Source organism: Melopsittacus undulatus, chromosome 5 (assembly GCF_012275295.1).
Source record: "Melopsittacus undulatus isolate bMelUnd1 chromosome 5, bMelUnd1.mat.Z, whole genome shotgun sequence".
In the NCBI taxonomy this organism is placed as follows: domain Eukaryota; kingdom Metazoa; phylum Chordata; class Aves; order Psittaciformes; family Psittaculidae; genus Melopsittacus; species Melopsittacus undulatus.
This window is the reverse complement of record NC_047531.1, coordinates 46178727-46189298: the sequence shown is the minus strand read 5'-3', so window position 1 is coordinate 46189298 and position 10572 is coordinate 46178727. Positions and strand designations below refer to the sequence as shown.

At 45.6% G+C, this 10572-nt stretch overlaps 1 protein-coding gene across 1 annotated transcript; it reads left to right on the top strand.

Moving 5' to 3' along the window:
• Positions 1–10: 10 nt before the first annotated feature.
• EIF3L (eukaryotic translation initiation factor 3 subunit L) lies at positions 11–10023 on the top strand. The gene is made up of 13 exons (XM_005150360.2): positions 11–149; positions 241–289; positions 379–589; positions 1168–1247; positions 1504–1565; positions 2884–2953; positions 3612–3685; positions 4631–4802; positions 5395–5549; positions 6318–6488; positions 7488–7985; positions 8960–9040; positions 9769–10023. The coding sequence occupies exons 1-13, from the start codon at positions 117–119 to the stop codon at positions 9805–9807; spliced, it is 1695 nt and encodes a 564-aa protein (XP_005150417.1). The 5' UTR covers positions 11–116; the 3' UTR covers positions 9808–10023.
• Positions 10024–10572: the final 549 nt, after the last annotated feature.

Below are 10572 nucleotides of genomic sequence, written 5' to 3'. Positions count from 1 at the left end.
CCAATGGGAGGGCGCAGCCTCGCTCTGCTTCCCGGCCGGCTGTCCCTACTCTTCCGGCCCGTTCCTCGCTGGTCCCGCGTTGCCGGCCGGAGGCCTTTCGGTGCCGCGCCGCTGCCATGGCCTACCCGGGGGAGGACTACGACACCGATGTGCGAGTCGGGGGGCTCGGGGCGGCGGGAGGGGATCGGGGTGGCTGTGTCTGTGTTGACACAGTGACTAGCTGCTGCCGTCTCTCCGCAGGCCGCCTACGATCCCTATGCCTACTCCAACGACTATGATATGCACACGGGTGAGTGCGGTGGCCCCTGCGTGCCCCGAGCCTGATGGGCCTGTAGGCCTCGGCCGCCTGCCTCACTGCGTCTCTTTCCTTCTCCTCAGGAGACCCGAAGCAGGACCTGGCTTACGAGCGCCAGTACGAGCAGCAGACCTACCAGGTGATCCCCGAAGTGATCAAGAACTTCATTCAGTACTTTCACAAGACAGTGTCGGATCTCATCGACCAGAAGGTGTACGAACTCCAGGCCAGCCGTGTGTCCAGTGATGTTATTGACCAGAAAGTGTATGAGATCCAGGACATCTATGAGAACAGGTACAGAGCGGAAATCACTGTTTTAAACTGTGATGAAAGTGCACACTGTTTTTAAAAAGGAAGGCTGACTACCTGTGGTGGTTGGTCTTTTTCTAAAATACAGTGTGAGGTTTGATTTGATTGCAAAAAAAAACAAACCAACCCCTGAACTCTCAATATTTCCACACCACTAAGCTAACATGAGTATAGGTGAGTTGTGACTTGTCTGAAGGAAAATCCCAGTCCCGTGCCTAGTGTGTGTGGAGGCAGCAAATGTGACACCAGCAGTGCTAGTTAGGCAGCTTGCAAAAAGCCATGAAGTTGTGTCTGTTCCCTGCATATGCTCCCTCCTGCTTGTAGTTGTGTCACCTTGACGTAAAGGGAGTATGAAGGTAACACACACAACTGTTCCACACTTCAGGGATAAATTGAAGACTTTAATTGCTTAGTTTGTGATTCTCATTCTTTGACTCAACACTGGACTTCCTAGGAGGTGGGGCTCCACTTTTGTGTCCAAGGCCTCTATATGGCGATCTCTAATTCCAACACTGTTATACTGATAAAGGGTTTATAGTGCCACATGTGTGTTTATCTTTCAGCTGGACAAAGTTGACGGAAAGGTTTTTTAAGAATACCCCATGGCCAGAGGCTGAGGCCATTGCTCCTCAGGTTGGAAATGGTAAGTCTTTGGCTTTCTTTTTGCTTGTCAGAGAAGGAACAAAATAATTTGTTAAATTAGTGAGCAGGTGTCCCGTGTTGCTGCTGCCTGGGTTGCTCATCTTTGTTCACTCTGGCAACTCCTCCAGCAGATGCTTGGCCAGAAGTCAAACTCCCTTTATTGCTGTGGCAGGAGAAACACCACTGGTGTATCCAAGAGATCCAGTTGACTGGGTCTTATGGCTTGCTAATGTCTTGTTCTGTCATCTTTTTTCCAGATGCTGTTTTCCTCATCCTATACAAGGAGCTGTATTATAGGCACATCTATGCCAAAGTCAGCGTGAGTGTTTGTCCTGTGTCTCCTTATTAGTTACATGCTGTGTTTTCCATGCCATCAAACTTGTCAGTTCTTGCTGCCACCACAGCATCAGTGGTTGTGTGTTTTTTGCAAGGCAGGATTGGGTGGATTTATGAGATCTAAGTCAGGTTGCAGTTAAGAAAGCTTAAAATTCTTGCCCTTTATAGTAAGGGTTTGCTAATTGCTGAAAAGCAAGAAAGACTTGACTTTCTGAAGCTCATTAGCTGTCTTCTCAAGCTTGGTTGTGGTGAGTGTGCAGGTTTCCCTGGCAGCCTTTATGAATCAGAAGACTTGGTCTGAGTTTTCAGGAAGCTATTATGTAGAAGTTTGTTACTGTAGTGGTTAGTGAGTTACAGAAGAAGGAGGTGTTGGTGAGTAATTAAGTTCTCCTTCTGACAGAGCTGTAATTGCCAAGACCTATAGATCAGTTGGTTTTGTGTGTTTCTTTGTGGCTCTTTGTTCTCCAGATTAACAAGTGGGTGAGAGGGGGTGTCACAAAAGGAAGGTGCATTATTTGTGATTAAAAAAACCATGTGGAGTCAGTGCTTTGTGGGGAGGGACACAGGAGAAGAAAATGGAAAGAGTAATGCTCTATAAAACAAAACAACCCCAACTTTTTTGTTCTTCTTAAGCTAATTTGAAGTCGGTGAGAAAATCACAGTTGGTTTTGGTCCTTTAAAGAAGGAAGCTGAAGAGAGGCATCACTTACAAGTAAATAAATAACTGCAGTTTTGGTGTGGACCAGAGGGGGAAGAAATGAGCATTTTAAAAAGGTTGCTGTGTTAACCCAGGTTAGGCTGGTTTCCCAGGCTGAGCTAGTAGTTGTTCTCAGGCTGCCTTTGAGTTGCCTCCAGGTGAAACAAGAAAGATCATTCTAGGAAGAGAGTGATTCCCTATTGTGTTTGCTGGTCTTTCAGAACATTTAGAAATACTGTCTACGAGCAGTAGTGTTGATTTAAAAAGGTTTCTCATCAGGGGAGAAGAAAGGAAAGCTGTTGAAGGTAATAGGAAGTTCTTCAGTCTGGACAGCAGAGAGGAGGACAAGGAGGGTTAATGCATCCTATTCACAGGAGGTTTGATTGCTTGGTTGTCCTGTACATGAAAAACCAGCCACTATTTCATGGGACAATAGTGATACAATATCAGGTCTTCTGGGTGGTGCTAGTTGAATATTGGCTCTAACATTTCTGAAATAGACCCCATACTGCCCTGACTATTGACTGTCCTTCTATTCTCTTGCCCATAAACTTCCTCCTGCCTTTCTTGAAACTAAGCAGACTGTGCTGACTTCTCATTGCAGGGGGGACCTACGCTGGAGCAGAGATTTGAATCCTATTACAACTACTGCAATCTCTTCAACTACATCCTCAGTGAGTTGCTGCAGTTCCTTTCTGTTTTGTGAATATTGGAGAGGGCAGAGCTGGAGAGGGTTAGAACAGCAATGTTTATAGACCCAAGAGTAGTCTACGAGCTTTCCATGTGTTTGAGTGTTTGTTTCCTGAAGAGCACTTTACATCCATGCATTTAAACCCGCAAAAATCATAAAGATTTTCCAGTACTTTCTGAAATACTATAAAAAGTAAAACTTATTGAGCTTTATGCCTTGCTGAGAACTATTTCACCTGTCTTTTTATTAAAAAGCAAAATGAAGCTGTAAGCTAGAGAAAACTTGCAGTGTTTCACAACTGCTTACTGTTGTTGACTCTTCTTGGAACAAATCTTAGTGTTTGTGACTCCCTGCCAGAATTCATGTGGAGAAAAGATCACTTGGGGTAAAACCCTGCAGCCTGCATGCAGCTTCTGAGTATCACTGCTACTGAGCAGTCACACTGTAGAGGTTAACCCCATACATGCTCTTTAAGAGGGAAGGAGTTGAGGTAGCCAAAGTTACATATCACTGCCCTTCTGGCAGTTTCATTCATCTGATGCTGCATCTCTCGTTGCAGGGAAATTGTGTTTCAGTTGTCTCTTCCTCCAGTTCTGCTCAAGATATTAAACTTCTCATCTATTACTTGCATTCTTCTGCAGATGCTGATGGCCCTGCTCCTCTGGAACTTCCTAACCAGTGGCTCTGGGATATCATTGATGAATTCATTTACCAGGTATATGACTATAAGACTGGGCCATTTTGCAGTGCCATTGCCTCTGTTATATATATTTTTCATCCCATCCCTCTCTGATTTTCATAGCTTGGATACCATTGCAGGTAAAAAACTGGTGGGCATTGTTATTCCTTGGTCTGTAAGCGGGTAGATAAAGTAGTTGTAAACGTACAGATTTTTAAGTTGCAGGGAGTTTTTGGGGAAGGCCTGGACTTCTGTTGATATTTCTGTTTCCATTGCTGCTTAGGGGATTTTTTTAAACTAACCTTCATTTCTGCCTGATTTGTGCAAAGCAGCCTGACTGAAGTCTGCTGCAATCACAAAAACCTTCTGAAGACAGTTGTTCAAGCTCATTTTTATGTGTTCTTCAGTTTTACTTCAGTTTTGTGTTTCCTGGTCAGTAGGGCCTTTATGCTTGCACTGAAAGGTTGCTGACCTTATTTGAAATAATCTGTGGTCTAGGATTTTGATGTTAGAAAATACTTTTCCACTTACTGTTCTGAGTGCAGCAATACAGATCTCAAATGCTGTTGGTTCTCTAAAGATTCCTTTCTCTGTAACTTTTTACTGTAGAGCTGCCTGGAATTCCTTAAGTGTTGCAGCCTTGCTGAGCTTGAGGATGAAAAATGTGTGCATATATAGAAAAAGATGTGTGTGTGTGCAGATACATCTTATGACTTGGTTGTTCTCTTTGCTACCTGTTCAGACAGCAAATCCTTCTCAGCTTCATTCTGCCTTCTGGCCTTTTCCCTCTACACTGCATAATTTTTTCCCTAGGTGCTTCAAAGGTAGTATTAGTTCCCATTTTGGTTGCCAGGTGATCTCAGATGAAACTTTTGCAGCTTATTGTTGTGCATTTGTGTGATCAACTTGTAAGCTTAGCGCACTTAATCAGAACATCTCCAGAATAGCTTCTCATCATTGAATCTCTGCTTTTTCCTATAGTTCCAATCTTTCAGCCAGTACCGCTGCAAGACAGCCAAGAAATCTGAAGAGGAAATTGATTTCCTTCGTTCCAACCCCAAGATCTGGAATGTCCACAGTGTCCTTAATGTGCTGCACTCTCTGGTAGACAAATCCAACATTAACCGACAACTGGAGGTCTATACTAGTGGAGGTGAGCTAACTGGGGGTTGCCAAGCAAGATCTCTGTCTGTGCCGCTTTTATTTCACTTTTTATTTTATTTGGAGCCCCTCCTGTATGAAGACAGGCTGAGAAAGTTGGGGCTGTTCAGCCTGGAGATGAGAAGGCAGCGTGGAGACCTCATAGCAGCCTTCCAGTATCTGAAGGGATGCCTGCAAGGATGCTGGAGAGGGACTCTTCATCAGGGACTGTAGTGATAAGATAAGGGATGATGGGTTCAAACTTAAACAGAAGCAGCTCAGGTTAGATATTAGGATGAAGTTCTTTATTGTGAGGGTGGTGAGGCACTTTAACATCTTTCCCAAAGAAGTGGTAAATGGTCCATTCCTGGCAGTGTTCAAAGCCAGGTTGGGCAGAGCCTTTGGTGATGTGGTCTAGTATGAGGCATCCCTGCCCATGGCAGTGTGTTGGAATTAGATAATCTTGAGGGTTTTTTTCCAACCCAAACCATTCTATGATTCTGAGATTACACCTGAGTCTTGCTCCCTTTACTTGTAAACATAGAGATGTTAGAATGGGAGCTGGCTTCCTTGGAAGAAGGCATCATGGTTCCTTTTTTCCCTAGGTGACCCTGAAAGTGTGGCTGGTGAATATGGTCGCCACTCCCTTTACAAGATGCTGGGCTATTTCAGCCTGGTTGGGCTCCTGCGTCTGCACTCTCTGCTGGGGGATTACTACCAAGCAATCAAGGTTCTGGAGAACATAGAGCTCAACAAGAAGGTAAAACTGTGTTTTTAAATCCTCTGGTCTGGTTTTCTAAATGCCTCTGTTCAAACATGCTGGGCAAAGATTGCCATAATGAATCTTCCAGCTGAGGAGCTGTTTGTAGCTGTTGTTGTTGTCAGGAGTTTGTAGTTGAACACAGCTGGAGCTCTGGCATTAAATCAAGCCATATGATAATGCCTGATGCTGTTGCAGCACAAATGCCTAGTTTTTTAGGAGGTTTGCTGTGTTGTGCAAGTCAGTATTGTTACAGGGAATATTATTTGAAGTGTAAGTGGTAACTGGCTGAGCATAGCGTTCCTACCCTGGTCAGTGGCTCATTGTATTTTTGACTCTTGTTCTCACTGTGCCCCCTCCCATGCCTTAGAATTGGGTGCTATGTATGGTAACAGTGGCAAAAAAAGTCCATCTGCAACACAGGCTTGGCCCAGGGCTTGGCACAGATATATGCATGTGCTGTCTGGCACAGGACATGGAGTGAAACAGGGGAAGAGGGAACTGAGCAAAGCAGTGTTAGGCACAGTGCAGGAGTCCTCTGCTTGCAGGAAGCTGAAACTGGAAAACATAGGAAATGGGATGATCTAATAAAAAGTGAGGAAACTGCTGCAGGGATCGCTGGGAGGTGAGGTATCCTGAATTAACCCTCTCCTTCCTATATTTGAGATAGGAGTGAAAGCAGAGGTGGCTGGATTCTGGATAACGAGCAGTTTGTATCAAAGGTGGTTGTCTTCTCTCTAACATAGCGTGTTCATCCTTCCTTCTCAGAGCATGTATTCCCGGGTGCCTGAATGCCAAGTAACCACGTATTACTACGTGGGCTTTGCATACCTGATGATGCGACGTTACCAGGATGCCATCCGTGTCTTTGCCAACATCCTCCTCTACATCCAGAGGACCAAGAGCATGTTTCAGAGGACAACCTACAAGTATGAGATGGTAAGAGATAGAATAGGTCTAGACTTCCCAAAAGAAAAAGCCACTTTCTTCTTTCCTTTCTCTTCTGTCAGTTGATAATTTACAGCTAGTAGTTCAGCCTTACTTTCCTGGACTACGCTGGTGGTGGTGCCTGAGGATCCTTTGAACTGCTTTGCCATGCATGGCAATATTTTCTCTTAGCTGTGTTACTAGTTCCTTTGGTTGTTCACCACACAGCTGCCCTGGTTCCATCTGCACGCTCCCCCTAGGCAGGGTTATTCATGAGTATCACTGACAATAATATTCTTGTTGATGTTGCTTCAGCCTCAGTCCTGTTCCTAGTCCAGTCCTGCATTTCAGATCACAGCCACTCTCAGATATATTTCCATTGTCAGTCAGTCATTCACAGATTGTTTTACTTCAGCATAGCTGAAACAAAGCTTCTTTTTCTTTCAACCTAAGCTGTCTCTGGTGCCTATTTTACCCCTTGCTGCTGCTGTCTCCTTTTTGCCCTTATGATTAATTTCATTTTGTATAGCCAAATCCTTCCATTCTCAGTTCAAAAATGTCGTATGTCTGTTTCAGCCACACAGATGTCCATTTCATCCCACACTCTGATCAACCTTCCTTCTCAGTCTTTTCTTCACTGGCTTCTTTGATACCTCCCTTGCCAGGAGATGGCTGTTAAACTCTGCCTTCCCTTCCGCTGTGCCTTTCCTTCCCTTCTGCACTTTTTCACACCAAAGCAAACATGCTTCTGGCCATCTGGGTTCTGTGTCTTTCTGGGTACATTTCACGCTACCCGGCCCTCTTTTTCATTGATAAGAGCCTTGGTATGGCATTCATCTGTCTGCTTTGCCCAAAGGCATCGCTTCTTTGTGCTGACCCCTTGACCATTAGGACTACAGGTGATCTGGGTAAAGGGTCTGTTTCTGAAAAAGGGTCTGTTTTTCTCATCTCCCTCTGGCACTGTAAAGCCTGAGCACACTGATTACTAACAGGTTCTCCTCTCTGTCTCAGATTAACAAGCAGAATGAACAGATGCATGCACTGCTGGCCATTGCCCTCACCATGTACCCCATGCGCATAGATGAGAGCATCCACCTGCAGCTACGAGAGAAATACGGGGATAAGATGCTGCGCATGCAGAAGGGTGATGCACAAGTCTATGAGGAGCTCTTCAGTTACGCCTGCCCCAAGTTCCTCTCCCCTGTGGTGCCCAATTACGACAATGTGCACCCTAACTACCACAAGGAGCCCTTTCTGCAGCAGCTCAAGGTCTTTGCTGATGAGGTTCAGCAGCAGGCCCAGCTCTCTACCATCCGTAGCTTCCTCAAGCTCTATACCACCATGCCTGTGGCGAAGCTGGCTGGCTTCTTAGACCTTACAGAACAGGAGTTTCGTATCCAACTGCTTGTCTTCAAGCATAAGATGAAGAACCTGGTATGGACCAGTGGCATATCTGCCCTGGATGGGGAGTTCCAGTCTGCCTCTGAGGTTGACTTCTATATTGACAAGGTTGGTATCTGCCCCTTGCTGGCTAGGAAATTCTTTCACCTGGGAAATTCTGGAAGTGGCAGCACCCAATTTTGCTCCAGTCTGTGGGAAACATCCCTTCCTTTTTTGCCATGTGAAGGGCTTGGCTGCCTGCAGTGAATTCATAGCCATGCTTAATAGAAGTGCCAGTAGATGAACAGTGATGGGATGTCATAGACACCTTTGGTAGTCACTGTACCCAGAAAACAAAGTTTCTAAATGTCTTCCTCAGGACAGAGGGAACTGTTTGTTAGTGTTCTCAGGGGGTGACATTTGGGTGACCTCTGGAGATGTCATTGTGTTAAGTGGGACTGTCAGCTTTGTAGGCCTCCCCCATATCTTTCCTTTCCTTGACAAAGATTAACTTGGTCATGTTACGAGTCTGGTTTTCACTGGAGCAGCATTTAACTCTGTCTGCTCTAGGAGGAATCTAAACAAAGGGTATGGTCTTGTCACCATCCTGACCTTGGAGCTACAGGCAGCAGGAAGCATAGCAAAAAGTCTTTTAGGACTTCATTTTCAAAAAAATAGCAGTGACCCTTATGTTTCCTTCTAGGAGGAAAGTAAATTGCTCCTTGTTTTAATGGTCTTTAGAGCAGACTTCTTCCTGCAAGGTCTCATGCTATGTCTCAACCTACCTCTCGTGGTAGACACCATGACTCTTAGCCTCTGATAAAGGAAAGCAGAGCATGAATCAGGGTTGGGGCTGCCACACTGCTGCAAAGAGAGACTAAAATAGGCAGTGTGCAAGAATGTGGGAAGCAAATACAGTGCGAGTTTGGTACCCATCCCAGGCATAGGTATAGGGAAGGCAGCCCACAGAGAACTGAATGGTTGCTGTGGGACTAGCAGAGCTCAGGTACGTGTGGTGCTGAGCCAGGGCTGGAGTGAAGCCCCTTTGGTTGCTCCTCAAGTTTTGCAGTCCTTTTCCTGACCTCATGCTGTTCCCTTCTCAGGACATGATCCATATTGCGGACACAAAGGTTGCTCGACGCTATGGGGACTTCTTCATCCGCCAGATCCACAAGTTTGAGGAGGTGAGGCCTGAGCAGGAGAGCTGTGTAGGAGAAGTGGGGGGAGCATTGGAAGCATTGGGGTGTGCAGCTCCTGGAGGAGCCACACTTGTGTGACACAGCTGCGTGATGTGTTGCTGGAGTGAGCCCCAGCTTTGCAAGGCACTGGCAAAGGCAGGTGGTTTCAGCAGCAGCTGCTGGCCTGTGGAGAGTTGTTCTGTGTGAGAAGTGCTCCTTTGAGGCTCAGGAAGGGTTTGCTGTCCAAGGGCATTGATTCTTATCCCCAGAAAACTGTGGTGTTCCTATCAGTAACATGACCAAGTTTGTATGCCTACCTTCTTAACTATGGCTCTAGAAAGTGGCCTCAAAGTTTTCTGGAGCACTGATGGCTTCAGTGTTGTGCTCAGCCAGGAGGTGATGTTCTGTCACTGCTCCACAATCCTGACAGAAGCTGCTGCACACTGTAAATGTACCAGCAAAAACCTGAGATGTGGGGACTTCAGCAGCACAGGATTGTGATACCACTGCTAGAAGTATCCTTTCTTCTCCCCACATCCTCCTCTGCTGTCTTGGAGAGGGGAAGACAGTTTAGTGGTTCCCTGTCTGCTTTGCACACTGCCTGCACTTGCACAAGAGTTTTTTGTCAGTGAGTTGGAGAGGAGGAGTCGAGGCATTGGATAAAGGCTGCTGAGGGGAGCAGTAGTGTATATCAATCACTGTATTTTTCTGACTTTTGCTTTCTCTAATTCCAGCTGAATCGAACCCTGAAGAAGATGGGCCAGAGACCATAGAACTTCTGTGCATGCAGTGGTTGCCTGAGTAGGGAAGTGGGGGGGAGAGAGTTTTGCCTCTGTGGCAAGGGAGGAGAGCTCAGGGTTCTGGCGTTTCTGGAATCTCCTGTGACTGAAGGTTTTTTGTACTTAAATAAACAGTATCATTTGGCTCAAGTTACCCTGTAAAGGACAAGACATCTACTAAATTAGTGGAATTTCCTTGGTGAGCATTCAGTATCTGATATACTCAATTATTTTTCCTCCATGGAAGAATATAATTGCATTTGGAGACACAGGCAGCTGCTGTTGGTGTGTGTTGTCTTTGGTCCCTGCTGTTGCAGGTAGCAGTGGGGAGACTGCTTTCCATGCTCATAAAGGCACTGCGCACAGCAAACAGGAAGGGCTCAGTACTGATTAACAGGGACAAAATGAGCTGTTCTGCAGTGTTTCCACAGGATATAGAAAGAGACACAAGCTATCATTGTATCTTTTAGCTCTTGCACCACACATGGAATAAACCCTAGAAGGTTACATTTTTGCCTTCCCACCCTCTTTTTAGTTACTATGAAATAGAAATGCTCCAAAGTGGATTGACATGGTTTTAGAGGAAGGGGGAGTATTTTTGTAAACATTAAACCAATATTAACTTGGGTCATTTAATGAGACTTCCTTGCTGGAGGTTGTGGTTTATTTTAGCACAGGTGATGCCCAAGTTCTGGCCCTTAATTTAATTGAGTTCACTCTCTAGGAAACTCCCTGAGGGTGTTTCATTTATTAAACCCC